The sequence below is a fragment of the Sturnira hondurensis genome, unplaced genomic scaffold (assembly GCF_014824575.4).
Source record: "Sturnira hondurensis isolate 20B ecotype Veracruz unplaced genomic scaffold, ASM1482457v3 Scaffold0014430, whole genome shotgun sequence".
NCBI lineage: Eukaryota > Metazoa > Chordata > Mammalia > Chiroptera > Phyllostomidae > Sturnira > Sturnira hondurensis.
Genome location: NW_028087061.1, coordinates 982,293 through 997,015, shown reverse-complemented (window position 1 = coordinate 997,015; position 14,723 = coordinate 982,293). Strand labels below are relative to the sequence as shown.

Sequence of the window (14,723 nt, the reverse complement as noted above, 5' to 3'; positions counted from 1 at the left end):
ATCCTGCCTGCAGAGAAAAAGGGCAATCTTCCAGTCTCAGAGATTGTCCCAACCTCCTTCTTAGTTTTGAACTCAGAGGGTGGGGAGATAATGATGGTGCCCATGGCAATGCCCCAAGGACCCTGGAGACTCTGGGTTTGTCCTCAACAATGCCCCCAACCCTGCTCTCCCCAGGTGTGAGGCCCCTCAACCCTTCGGGGAGAGCCTGGATTCTACCAGGAAGGTCTTGGGAAAATTAACAAGGTAGAATTCTGGTCACAGAATCCAAGGAAATAAATGAAGAGCTCATGGATCTGGTGGCCACAGGAGAGGTTTTTCTGCCTGGAGTCAGGGCTTCTGCACACAGCCCAGAAGACAAGACCTACAAACAAAGAGCTCAGCAAAACAGACTGGTTCTGAAAAAGCAAGACGAAAGCCTTGGACAGGAGGAAGTCCGGACGGTCGCCTCCTCTGGCCACTGCCACGCACAGCGCCAGAACCTGCGGCTAGAGTCCCACTGTCTGCATGTGCTGCGAAGCACCAGGGACAAAACAGCCCCAGGACCAGCGGCAGATGGGAGTTATTGCGCGCCTGCCCGGCCTCCTCACCGCGAGGGGCGAACTCTGAGTGTGTGCTTTCCGGTGTCCCAGAGGTCCCCAGTGAGACATGGTGGTGACTGACTTGACCATGGTTCCCTTCTCTTCCCTGACTCCCACCCCCATCCTCCTCCCCGAGCTTCCCGGGCTCACCTCCTGAACACACTACCTGCACTTGGCTCCTTAGCTCAGGGTCTGCTTCTGGGGAACCCAAATGGAGACCATGAGTCCAAGACCGTTCTGATTGTTCAGAACGTGTCCTCTACTAGGTCTCTCACGTTGCCACAACTCCGGGCCCTCACCGTGTCCCACAACCACACACGTGCGCACACACGCACTCTACCTCCACCCATCGCTTCTCTGAAAACCCCCTGGCCTGAATCCCAATGCTTCAAGATCCAACTTAACAGATCAACCAACCCGAGCCTCCAGGGAAAGTCTTGAGAGCCGCCGGGTGTTCCCAGAGTAGAGGGAACAGAAGCAGTTCCTGCTGGCAGATTTGTTGGAAACCCTAAAGTGCATCTACCCATGAGTCCTGGGCCCAGAAGGAGCCCCCTATTTTGTAGTCTGGATGCAGTGAGGCCTGGGAATAAGAAATGGGGTTTATGGGATGGGAGGAAGGTTATAGAAATGCAGGCACAAAATGAGCTTATAAATACCATGTCGATACACCCTCGCTTCTCCTGAGCCTACAGGTTTATGTAGGAGAATAAGATCCAGCTGTAAAGTTCCATGACACGGTTTTTAATTTCAGCCTTTGTACCTAATTGCTGTGTGACCTTGACGACTCACTTACCTTCTCTGGTCTCAGCCTCTTCCTGCACTGAATCTCAAAGACCTGCTTCTGGGTCACTTAGGGCCACGGGCTGGCAGCCGAGTGAGCTCACTCCTTCCTCCACCCTCGGCCCCACTCACGGCCTTCTCTGTGTCTACCCTGTGGCCTGACTCAGAAAGGAGAGTAAAGCCAGGCCTCACCACAGCACAGAACTTCAGCCTGGCTGGTGTGCTCACATATTTTGCTGGAAGGTAAACTGACCTCCCCAAGGTCACCATTTTACCAGAACACCAGAACCAAACCCAGGTAGATAAAGCCACAAGAATCTAGCTCCCTCCTCACCTCTGCCTTCCTGATGTCCCTCTCAGAGATGGAAAAAAGTACTTCATTAAGAGCTTTTAAAGAGTCACATAGGGAAAGTTTCAGGGCCAAGGAAATTATTCAAGCTCAGCTCAGAGGCCTCAGCTCCTGAATCTTTCTAATAAGAGGTTATGTTACAGCAACTTGAATTAAAGTCAGACAATGAGAAGAACTTCCCCAAAGCCAAGTACTAGAGATACTGAGCAAACAGTGGTGCAGTCCCCAGGTCTCATGTGGGTGTGGGCCTGCCGAAAGGCAGAAAGATGACCTGGATCACCTCTGCAGTTCTCTCTGGCCCACGGCTTCTGGCACAGCCCCTTAGTTTCTGTTCCCAAAAACTCCACAGAGCTCTCCTGTGGCTGGTACTGAAAGGAGCCACTTGCCAAAGGAGAGAGGTACCAACCAGCAGAAACCAACAACCTCACAAAGTGTGAACCGGGCATGGGGGCGGGGAGGAGGGAAGGAGAGTTCTGGCAGACATGAAGCTGGGACCCTTGTATGAATGCTTGGGTGACCCCAAGCAAGTCTCTCCCCTGCTCTGGTCTCGGTCTTCCATAAAGTTCCATCTGGGCATCCTCAGAGCAACCAGAGCCTACACCCCACCCCACCCCACCCCACCCCACCCCACTTGAGCTTGGCTGGCAGGGATGGGGGAGAAGGAACGCCGTGTTCACACTCATCTAAATCCTCTCTCATTTCAAGAAACACCAACTGACTATGAGGTGGAGATTTGTGGTAAAGACTGCACACTACCTACTCAATAGCCATTCTCCCCTTTTTTCTAGCTAAACCCCAATATTCTCTTCGGTGAGAATGTGCCCTTCTCAGGCTTGCTTGCAGCTAAGAATGGCTCATGAGGTATAAGCAGAAATCGTTGGGAGGGGGGTCTCTGGAAAAGCTCATTAAAGGGAGCTGACTCAGCTGGCAGGCCTGCTCTTTAAATGTTCCTCTCTTCTTCCTACTTGGAATGAGTCGTGATGGCTGAGCCCCAGCAGCCCTTTGGTGACTTTGAGGCAAAATGCTCGAAAGCAGGGGTCCCCAAACTTTGCTGTATATTGGAATCACCTAGGGATCTTTTTTTAAAAAAAAAATGCTAATGCCTATTTCCCACTCCTAGATATTCTAATTTAACTGGTATGAGGTATGACCTAGGCCTTGGGATTTTTAACACTCCTCAGGTAATTCTAATGTGAAGCAAAGTTTGAGAGCCAGCACTGTAAACAGAGCAGAGCAACAAGCTGAAAGGAGCCTGGATCTCCAGTGACCAGGGAGCCACTTGGAGGAGTGGGAATTTGAAGGGGAGGGAGAGCAGCTATGGACAGCAGCTATGGACAGCCTACCTCCGAAGTTAAAAAAGTCAACTTTAACCTGTTGGAGCCTCTGTCATCAGGCCTTTGTTTCCAGCAACGGAAAGAGATTCCTAACTCCACAGCACAGTCCAGGGAACACACACCAACCCGATTCTGCCCTGAGGAGCCTCGCACTCGGAGCAGCAGGCAGTGGACTTGGCCTCAGGCAAGCTTGAGTTCAGATCCTGACTCCACTACCTGCCAACTGTAGGGCCTTTGGCAAATCACTCAAGCTTCTCCATCTGAAAAATGAGGACCTGGGAAACGGGTGCCTTCTCCCACTCCACTGCGAGCTCCGTGGGGCCGGTGCCCCTCACCTCTGCAGCCACAGCGCCCGCCACCCTTCCAGATGCTTAGCAGGTACCCCTGAACTATTTGCGTGGGTCACATTGACTTGCTACAGTGTAGTTCACTTCTGAGATTCTCATTTATTTATAAACCAAACAGGGAAGAGAATAAACAAAAGAGCCACATTTCAGAAAGGTAACAGGATTTACCTATTGCAAACCAATGAACGCAGCACTTTTGGGGCAGTGCTTTCTTTCAGTCTCTCTAGGTTTGGGACTGGAAATTCCCTGGTTAGAAGCAGAGAGAGGGGCCAGTTTCCCAAGCTCCTAACCTGGACCTTCCAGTTACCACTATTAAAACAGTGAGTCTCCTTGTTCATAATTTAAAAAATAAAAAGTGTGTGTTTGTGTTTTAAAGACCCCAGGGTCCACATGAGCTTGACTGAACCAAAGCTCGGGCAGTGGCCCAGAAAACTCAGAAACGCCCTCGGAAAGCCCCAGGGAAGAAGACAGCTGTTAGGGCCTGACTCCTTCCGATGCGCTGCCTACACCGGCTGTGCCTGAGAACCAACGGAGAGCTCTAGCGACCACAGCTGCCTCGCGGCCACCTGCGGAGTTTCTGATTCAGGAGGTCCGGGCGCGGCCAGGCGTCTGTTGTTGAAAGCGCTCCGGGTGGTTCCGACAGGCCACCGGGGTTGAGAAGCACTTCTCTACACGGCTCCCAATCCTCCAGATAATCAAAGTCTATTTTGGCTGAGTTTCTGGGACTCAAAAGGAACCAGGAAGAGCCTGAGGTGGAATCTCCAAAGCCGAGTAAGTCACACCTGCCAAGTCACCCCGACCCCACACGGCCTCACCCAGGCACTGAGGTCACTCACCCCTGCAGCCCCAGCTTCCCAGACCCGCGGCCACAGCCAGCGCTAGGCCTTCAAGGGGCAGCTGCCCTCAGCCTTCGCTGGCCTGCCACATCTCTCAAAAGCACAGCCTGCACCTCCGACTTCCACACGCCTCCCCCCCCCCCACCCCTGCCGGGGCTCCCTGCCATCTGTCTGCCACCCCCTCTGCTCTTGTGAAACAGAGTCCCCACCGTTTGCCTGAGAGTTTACAAAGTGCTATCACTTGGGCTCCTCTCTGACTCCAAGGGGTGGGTATGCCTGAACTAATCTTTCAGATGGGGAAACTGAGGCGCAGCCAGGCGAGCTATTGGCGAGGGTCTCTCAGAGGCAGCATGCTGCCCACCTGGCGCTCCAACCTAAGGTCTGCCCACCTGCGTCCAGCCCTCCTTCCTGTGTGCCCTTGCCACTCAAAGACAGACCCACAGACCCACGCGCCCGCAGCACTGGCATCGCCCCAGGGTGTGTTAGAGACACAGACTGTCGCCGTAGCCCAACCCCACTGGGGCGGATCTGCCTCCTCCACCTACCGCCCCAGATGCCCTTCCCCCTCAGACGCTGTCCCTGCCCTGGCTTCCAGGCCCTGTCCCCTCACAGGTCTCCTCCTCCCTCCCTGAGGCCACCTGCTCTGTCTCGTCTTTCTCCTCCCACCCCAGGGTGCTGGTCTTGGCCAGTGTCCTCTCTCACTCCGCTCTCTCCCAGTAATTTTATTCCACTTCCTGGCCTCAGCTCCGTGCACACACACCCAGATGTGCAAACCTGCCTCGTCAGAGTGGATCTGTGTCCTGAGCACCAACGTGCACTTCACCAGCCCTGACAACATCTCTCCCGGACATCTCACACTAGAACCCCACCAAGTTCAAAACGCACTGGCATTGCCATGAAGATAAAGCTGCTTCTCGTGGCCTCAGTGCAGGCCCAGTGCTCAGGCTTCTCGGGCCCTGCCTCATGGCAAACCCACGTGGCAGGTAGGCGGGTGCAGTGGTCTCCATCTGACCCATGGACAAGCCACCCCTCAGGGAGCAGATGGGCCCTCAGAGCTGGTGCGAGCTGAGCTGGGGTTCAGACCCGGGTTTCTCACCCAAAATCCAGGCTCTGAACTACTTCATTTACCACCCCAGACCTGTTTGACTCCCTGTGCCTTTTGCTCTCCCTGGATGCTACGGTGTGCCAAGCCTCCCCGCCCCAAACCTCAGGGCCACTTTCAGCTCCTACCCCTTGACTGAGCTCTTCCTGAAGCACATTTAGGACCTAACGATTGTACAGTCTCTCTCATTTCTTGCCTTCTGCAAGAGTCTCTAACTGGCTTTCTTCCCCCATGCCCAATGCCCTACAGTCTATTCTCCACATGGCAGCCAGTGGGATTCTATTAAAAAGGTGTCCGTTCATGTCCCTCCTCTGCTCAAAGCCCTCCCGTGTCTCCTCACCTCACTGAGAATATAAGCCAAAGTCCCTGTATAGCCTTACACCATCCTTACACAGCCTTCAACAATCTGGCCCCAGCCACTCTCCCCGTGGCTGCCTCTGCTCTAGCCACACGGACTCCTCCTGTGGCTAAACAGGCTAGGCATGCTTCTACCTCAGGGCCTTTGCACTGGCTGTTCTCCTGCCTAGAATACACTTCCTGCAGATACCCATCAGGCTTTCTCTCTCTCCCCCAGGCATCTTCAGGTCTCTGTTCTGGGGGCATCTAGTCAAGGAGTCCTCCCCCAACCACCGTATATGAATTGAACCACAGGCTGCCACTCCTTGTCCCTTTTTCATAGAACTCATCATAATGGGATACATTATATACTTATTCATTGACCTGTTTATTGCCTGTTTCCCCTCAATGTGAATATAAACTCTGAGAGCAAGAACTTGTTTTTCCCCCAATATCTCAAGAGTTCCATACAGAATCCTCACTCATGTTTGTGGAATGACTGCAGTTCTTGTACCCAGTTCCTCCTGTCCACTCTCACGGCCCCCGCCCTGGACCACATTCTCACCACCTCTTCCCTGGACAGCTACAGGACCTCCTGGCCGGTCTCCAGGGTCCTCCTGATCCTGGCCTCCTCAAACGCACCGCCACGCAGCCACCCAGCCTGAAATACAGCTCACAACGACCCACTTCCCTGCTCACGGCCCTCCCAACAGCTCCTCCCAAACCCAGGCCTCCAGCCTCCTCTCGGAAAGCAAAGGCTTTGACATCAGCAGATCTGGATTTAAGCCCAGCTCTGCCACTTGGACAAGGAACTTCATCTTCTTGGGCCCTCAGTTTACTGGTCAGTACAATGGGCTATGAATGCCTCTCTTGGGCGTTGTAGTGAGGGTGAACAGACTGCTCATTCATGAGCCCTGCTTAGCAGTAAACGTTAGTGATTTTGATTGCTGTGCCTTTACTGTTCCAACTCCGACTGTCTGATTCCCTTCCAACCTATGCTCCAGCCCAGCAGAGTGACATTGTTCCCCAACATACTCAGATTCTCTCTCGTCTGTGCCTTTGCCTCCTCCAGGGATGCCTTTTTCAGTCCTTTCTTCTCTTTGTCAAGGACAGTTCAAGTGTCCCTTCCCCACAAGGCCTTGTAATCTCCCTCCCCTTCAAATTCCCAAGCCTTTTACTTGCCCTCGTCACCGGGCATTTATCAAGATCTTACAGGAACCAGGTCTGTGAGTTCCCCACCCTTCCCCTCGGGGCAGAACCTCCCCCGAGTTCCTCTCAGCTCCTGCCAGTTCTCCTAAGGGGGCCTTGCTCCAGGGAGATACTAGGTGGATATTCAATGAATGGTGAGGTCCACCCTGGACAGCTTTCCTGCCCCCAAGTCAGAAGATCCGCTGCACTGGAGTCTCAGAACCACTCCTGACCAGCTGTGCCACCAGCTTCATTTCCTCATCCGTGAACAGGGGACAATCGGACCTGCTCCGCCGACCTCTCGGAAGGTTATGTAATCAATGAGGGGAGGCATGAAAATGCTTGGTAAGGCACGCGGCACTTACACACCCATCCGGGATTGAGGTTATAACCAGTGATTCTCCCTGGAAAGTTTGTTCCTCTTTACACACCAAAAATGCCAGAAAGAACCATCACTAAAGGTATGGCAGGATGCCAAGTGAATTTTACCTTCTTCCTTATATTTTTATGTATTCTCTGACTGTTTTGCAAAGAGCACGTGTTAGTCATAGACATGGGGAAAGATTTCATTGTTTTGTTTCTTTTTTTTTTTTAAAAAGGATTCACTCCTTCAAGTTAGGTGTTACTCTTGCCTCCACATCAGCATTTAAATGCAATAGAGGCCCCTTAGCAGCCGGTGCCTGCCATTAGCAGATCCAAAGCAAGGTCTCCTACGAAGGAGGGGAAGACGCAGGGCAGGGGCCACACCCCAGGTTCACCAAGAGGCGGCGCTGGCAGCGCATGCAACTGTTCTGCACAGGGCCCCACCTGGGCTAGAGCCCAGGGAACTGAACCCCCGGAACCATTTGGCCACAAGTGAATGCCCTGGGACAGTAGGAGGGGAAACAGGAGAGCTGGAGGGAGGCAAGGAGCTGCAGAAGGCCTAAGGCGCCCCCCTTGGGTCCCATGCTAAGGTATTAGAGTAAATCTCATCCTCCCAGAGTCTTAAGGCTAAGGGAACCTAGGAAAAGCAATAAGCAATGTGGCGGCCAAGTCCGCCCCCTGCTGGCCACATCTGGAGTGGCAGTGCCCAGTCCACAGGACTGGGTCTCCAGGCACACACCCCGGGGAACCTGGGGCCTAGTCAGACTTTGAACAGAGGCAGGTAGGAGTGGGGCAGGGCTCTTCCAAGACTGAGAGGCTCAAGGTTCCATCTCCCAGGTCCCCTGTCTTTGTTGGGTGGGACATCTTCTGCCCCAAGCTCCTTGAGCCCAGCTGCAAGGCAAAAGTGAGGATGGGGTGGAAGGCAGAGCTGGAGGCAGTGTGCGGAGCACGTGGAGAGGAGGGTGCGCCACACTGCTGCCTGTCTCACTCCTCCCAGGCCTGCCTGTGCCTCCTGGGCAGCCAGAGAAGCCACGGCTGCTACCACTGCCCGGATTTCCACTCCCGCACCCAGGTATTGATTTCCTGCATCATTCATTTGCTGGCCTTGGCTGCTGTGATTAGCTCCCTCCATTCTCCCTATGGAGCCCCCCGCCCGTCCCTCCATGTTCCAGAAAAGCAGAGCTAATACCAGGCTTTAAATGAGGCTTTGCCACCCGGCCCCAGCAGCTCACAGCCAAGCCTGACCAATTACAAGTAGGCCCTTGGAGTGTCCGCAGCCCGCCCCGCCAAGGGTGCTTTCCTGACTAATAAAATCCTCTCTAACCGCCCCTGCCACCCCCCAGAATCCCACCAGCCAGGAAGCACAGATTCATAAAATGAAAGATCTTACAGATCTTGACCTATGAGGGCTCCTCGTTCTGACTCTGGACCTGGAGAGCCCTCAGGCAGGCTCAGAGGCCAGCATCGACTGAGGGGGCATGCCGTCAACACTGGTACAGCAAGCAAAGCCGCCTGGACATGAGGGAGGACACAAGGCCCTCTCCCTCGTGCAGTTGCTGTAATTGAGAGGGAAGGAAGGGCAGAGGCATGGGCTTCTTGAGGACATCTGGGAAACCCTGAGCTTTCTATTAGCCTTTGTAGGGCACCAGAGTTTCCTGATGCGACGCGTTCTCCAAGGGGAGAGTCCAACCTGACAGGCAGTTTCAAGACACAGGGTAGAAATTCCTGTGAAAATCCCAAGAGTGTCCACACCTAGATGAACACCCAGAAGATAGCATTGGGAGACACGTTTCCTGAAATTCCTTCTCCGCACCCCTCAGAGGAGGGGAAAAAACCCTGACTTGGTGATAATTCTGTAAGCTATGTTGCTCTTGTCAAATTATTCAACATCTGTCTTCATGTTCCCACAAAAATTAGCATAGGATAGTAGTTTCTGATGACACCTTTGGTGAAATATTTTGACTTCCACCAGTAAGTTGCAAACAACCTGTCTTAAGGATAATGTCAATTCCCACTCCTGCATATTAAATAATCCAGGGGTTTGTTGTGCTTTTGTAAGGGAGAAGAATGCCTTCCACCTGCCCCTGGCTGGAAGTCCGGCAGCTACGGGAGGAAATAAGGAAGCCGGGGGAAGCAGTTTCTGATGCTATGCTCACAGAGGATACTCCTCCTTCAATAGGCTACTGCCTTTGCCCAGAACTAGGCCTCCAGGGCCAGCCCACCACCCTGGGCTGCCAGAAAGCAGCTTATAAGATCCACCCAGGAGATTGGGAGGCGAAGAGGGAAGAAAGGAACCAGCTCCAAATGGACCATCTGGTCTAGTTCTCGGCTGTTGTAGCATCTGTGCCCCAAAGAAGAGCAAAGCCACCTGGCCAGGCTGAGAGCGCTTTCCCAGTCCTACTGCAGACAGCTCAGCTCAGAGCCGGCAAGAGGACCCTCAGAGGGAAGCCTGGCATAGGGCTCCCGGCCCCTGCCTGTACCAGCCTCAGCAGAAACTCACAGCTCAGGGCAGACTCTGATGGATCTGCCCTCCACATCCTGCTCTTCCCTCTTCAATTCAGCTTCCAGGTTTCCTAATCTGCCCCTCCCTCAGCCACACTGTTCTGGGGGCAGGGGGAAAGGGGGTGAAGGTTCCCTCTCCAGGGCACACTCTTATGCTTCTTTGTGTGCGTGTTTCTTGAGTAAAAACTGCCTCCATCCTCACTGCCCGGACAGCACTGAGCTCCCAGCCTCTTCTCTCTTCTCCCTTAGGTCCCCTACAGCTGCCGACCTAAGTCTCTGTGCCGCACCCAAACCAGAGACCCTCAAAGAATGCCAAACTACCCTGCTGCAAACCATCTTAGACAGACTTCTTGGGAAGAAGAAATTTGAAGAACATTTCTTCAAAATCCCCCCAAACCATGGCCCTACATTTTTGCAACAAATACTTGCTGAGCTCCTGCTAGGTGCAGGCGCCATGCTGGGTGCTGGTATACAGTAAGGACACCAGTGACCATTTCACCCCACATTCCACTCTTTCTCAAGCTGTTTCACCTGCTTTGGAGATTGAGGGAAAGTGGGGGAGGGAGCAGAAAACCAGCTCTCCACACTATTTCTTACCCTAGGTCCAGCCCTACACTGTTTCTCCCTTCTGCTGTATCTCGTCAAAGCTTTTAGCATCACAACGAACTCAGTAGGCTCTTGCCATCCTCCTCCTCATACTAGATCTTTTTCCTCTCTCTCCATTCACCTCCATAAAGACGTTCCACCCAGCAAATCTCCTGAGCCCCCAGTCATCTCTGGAGCCACACTCTCAAAGGGCAGGTGGAAAGAATGCTACCCAAGAGTCCAGGGTTGGCCCCAATGCGCACCACCCACCTTACTCACTCTGAGTGAGAGCAGCTTGGACCCAGGCACTTGGAGAGGAGGAAATACCAGCCAGTATGGCTGAGTGGATTGAGCAGTGGCCAGGGAACCGAAAGGTCACCAGTTCGGGCCAGGTCCTCAGCTGGGAGCATGCAAGAGGCAACAGAGCAATGTTTCTCACATATCAGTGTTTCACTCCCTCCTTTTCTCCCTTCCTTCCTCTCTCTCTAAAAATAAATAAATAAAATCTTTTAAAAAGTGCTCTGAAATCAGGGTCTGCAGAGACTGGTTCACAGAGAGTCTCCTACTCCCTGCCCTCATCGCTGGGCTTTCCAGGCTAGACTCAGAGTTGCTTCCTTGAGATGTGCCCCCATGCAGCCCTGGAGAAGGTTGGAGAAGGTGGAGGGAATGGAGAAGGAGGATGGCCAGGAGATGGGCTTGCCAGACCCACCCAAGAGCACTCCGAGGGAGGGCAAGGTGGAGGACCCCTGCAAACAGAAGGGCTCTCAGTCACTCTCAGTCACTCTCCACAGAGTCACTCAGTCACAGAGCCCTGTGGGGTGTGATGAGGAAGAAGTAAAGGCCTGATGGATGACCCGCTTAGGCTATGTCTTAAGGAGACGGTGAGGCTGTAGGGAAATCTTAGGGGGAAAGAAGGAAAATGACACTCCCCACCCTAACCCCCTTCCCTGATGTCTTCCCTTACACTGGGGAGGCTGAGGCCTCTGGAACCCATTCAGTAGCCTCCTGCCAATAAGCCAGCCTCTCTTCAGTCCCTACTACATTCTTCCTCCTTCTTGCCTTTTCTGGCCCATCTAAAGGGCCAGGCAGTAAGAGACACACAAACTAATTAAGAAGCAGAGTTTGGCCAGATGCCTGGGCCAGCCTCCTTAGGGAATTAAGCCCACTGCCAGCCAGCAAGTCACTTCCAGAAACCCCCCAGGGCATGCCTCCTTCTTGTGAGGTACCCTCAGAAGGCAGCATTTCGCATCTGCACCAGAGGCTAGCAGTCAAAACAGTGGGGGAGGGACAAATCCTCGGACCCTCACCAACTGGACAGGCAAACTCTCTCCTGATCTGAAGGCAAGTAAGTAGGCCCCCAAGCTCTGAGAAAGAAAGAGAATCTGCCCCACTCCAGCTACACATCATTAAAAAGTGGCCTACACAGACGGCCCAGCAGTCGGGAGAAGGCAAAGTAAGGGCCACTGGGCCCAGAGACTGACTTTTTGTGTTGTGGGGTCAGGGCATTTCGGGCGACAGAACTCGGGGTGGGGGGGTGGTCCCTGAGAAGGATGGTGCCCGCTCTTGGGGCCTTTCCCAGGGAAAACTCAAGGGAGAAAAAGGAGAAGAGGTGACTGGAGTCCCCTTGGAGCCCTGGAGTGAAGCGTGGGGATGCGGGAGAAAAGATGTGGGGCAGGAGGCAGAGTTTGGACTCGTAGCGGCAGGGTGCGTGATGAATTTGCGTTTCCTGGGGACGGTGGCTGAGTGTGTTTGTGTACACTGAGAAGGAAGGTGGGGCTGGGTTTTCGCAGCTGGATACCGGGAGCAGGAAGAACTGGCTCCGGAGAGGTCTGAAAAGGGACGATGGGTTTTTCGGCGCCGGATCCAGGGGAGATGGCATCCGCCCGAGCTGTCAAGAAGCGAGTGAAAGAAGCGAAGTCTCCCGGAGATCCGGGTAGGCAGCGCACGGCTCGGCTGCTGTGCCGGCAGCCGGCTCTCCCGCAAGCCGCACGCAACTCCGGGTTGCACATCGCTCAGCTTCCGCAAGCTAAGCGTCTGCCCCGGACCCGGGTTGGAGTCTGTGGGAATCTCGGAAGCCGACTGGGTGCTCTCCAGGGTTACGAGTCCCTTCCGCCCCTGACAGGGTTTGAGAAAGAGGGTACCTCCCCCTGCCACCTCCAGCTTCACGCCAGACCCTACGACCCGTCTCCGTGCTCCAAAGCAGCTAGCTCGATCTCCTTGCTCCCGGGGAAAAGGGTGGGGATCCCGGCAACCACTCCAGAGTGCGGCCCGGGGTCCCCCACGAAACCCCGGCGGCGCGCACTTTGCGCCTCTTGCAAAGTTTCCGCTCGGTGCTAAGCCAGCGTGCAGCGGGACACGGCTCTTACCGTAGACTCCTTGTCCTCGGCAGTGGAAGGGGATCAGCGCCAGAAGTAGAAGGCAGGTCACCTCCATGTTCACGGCCAGTGCCTCATCCCCGCGAGGCGGCGCATCCAGAGAGGCGGCGGGGGGCTCATCCGCCGAGGGACCGCGATGCCCCCTGCCTCTTCCCCTTCTTCGAGAGGCGACGGAGGGGGCGGCTGTGGCGACGGAGACCAGGAAACTGAGGGGGCGGCGGCGGCGGCGGCGATCCGGGTTTCTCCTCCAGCGGGGCGGCTGCCCGGGTGAGAATACAGGGGGCGCTGGCCCGGCCCCGGGTGCCTCCGTGCGCCCGGAGCAGCAACCAGCGCCCCGGCCCGAGGAGCTCGGCCGCCAAGACTTCCGGGGTCCCCAGGGCTTTCCCCTCAGGGTACTGGGCGCCAAAGACCCACTGCGTCGTCCGTGGCGCTTCGATCCAACAGGCCAGTGACCGCTGATAAACTTGTCGTTTTTTCCACCCAGGGGACGCCCCTCTGCTGAGCCGGGCGGGGAGGCCGGGTCTCCGCGAGGGTTAATCCTCGGTCTCCAGTCCTTCGGCGTGTGCTCTGGGCTCAAGGGCCCGATCCAAAGGGGCGAGCTGGTCTCCCTCCCGGGGTCCCCAGCCCTGGCTCTCCCGAGCGGAGGAGCAACGTGGGCTGGGCTCGGCCAAGGAGAGCGAGCCACGGGGCCCCGGTCCACGAAGTTGGTTGAACCACCAAGGAACCCCGGGGAAGAATCGCGCCTGGTCGCCCCACGGGAATCTGGAGAGCAATTCCAGTCAAGAGAGACCCCAGAAGCGGGGAAAGGAGGAAAGTTTGAGTCGTTTGAAAAATATTCGCGCCCTCGTGGAGGCCGGAGCTGCAGCGCTGGCGCCGCTCGCCGCCTCCGCTCGCCGCGCTCCGCTCCCGCGGTCCGGCGACGGCCCTGGTGCTCCCGGACTCGGCGCTCTCTGGAGAGCGGGTCTGCGCCGCGCCCCAAGTTGATCGTCCCCGCCCCCGCCCGGCGGCCTCTGCCGGCGAGGGCCCACTGCGGGCGGGGTCAGGCCGGGCTCCCGGGCGCGGCGGCCGCTGGGCTCCCCGCCGCGGGAGCGCTCCGCACGTTCCGCAACTTGGGCTCCACTGTGCTGCTTTTTCCCCACTCCGAGCTTTTCATTCTGCGCTCCCCCCTCCTCCTTCCTTCCCTCCCTTTCTCCCTTCCTCCTCCCTCCTCCCTTCTCCTCGCGTCTCCGCGTTCGGGCTCTCGCTCTCCCACCCTTTGTCGCTCGCTCTCCTGTTTGATTCCCCTCCAGTTAAAGAAAAAAAAAAAAAAAGGAGCCAATTAAAGGCAGCCCTGCTCGCCCGGTCCAGCCTCTGTCCAATTTCCTCGCCTCCCCCAGGACCAATTAGAGAAAACAAAACAGGGATGGGGGAAGCAGACTGCTTGCTCGCTCGCTCCCTCGCGCTCTCTCTCTCTCTCTCTCCCTCTCTCTCCCCCTCTACGCCCCCCTCTCTGCCCCTCCTCCATCTCTCCCTCTCTCTGCCACCCGCCCCCCGCCCGCACCCCCGGCGGGAAAATGTCAGAAAGCAGAAATGGATCCATCTATCCCGAGGACAGTGGCGGAGGGACGTGGGTTTCGGCGCGGGCTCGGTAGCCGCGCGCTCGCACACTCGCTCTCCACCCGCCCTTGCAAACCCAGACCGGCTGCCCGAGCCGAGTGCACCGATCCCAGTGCGCTCGCAGGGCTAGAACAGCCGCTCACCCCCGGGACCCAAGCCAACGGGGCGCTGCACACTTTGTAAATGTTTTGCACTTTTGGGAGCGAGACTGAAGCGGAGGTCGGAGGGAAAGGCCGGGGCGCCCGTGGTTCCGCCGCCTCGCGAGCCGGCTTCCTGCGGTCGATCTGCAGGGCCGTGCGTGCGGCCGCGGATTTCCTCCGCCCCCGGCCGAGCCCCCGCCCCTTCCCAGGCTGCTACAGCCTCTCCCCGCGTAGGGCGTGTGGCCAGTGCCTGGCCGCTGGCTGAGCCGCTGGCTTAGAGCTTCTGCCTTTGCCGCGGCCCACAGGTTGCCA

General features: G+C 56.0%; 1 protein-coding gene across 3 annotated transcripts in view; it reads right to left on the bottom strand.

The window, feature by feature from the left end:
* Window positions 1-13,823, bottom strand: part of MDGA1 (MAM domain containing glycosylphosphatidylinositol anchor 1) — a 55,928-nt gene extending 42,105 nt beyond the window's left edge. The window contains exon 1 of one of the 3 annotated variants that reach the window (XM_037063267.1): window positions 12,667-13,823. In XM_037063267.1, the coding sequence (XP_036919162.1) occupies window positions 12,667-12,733 (67 nt within the window). In that variant the 5' untranslated portion in view covers window positions 12,734-13,823. The remainder of the gene's footprint in view (window positions 1-12,666) is intronic. The other 2 variants (XM_037063266.1, XM_037063268.1) reach the window with 2 other exon arrangements.
* Window positions 13,824-14,723: the final 900 nt, after the last annotated feature.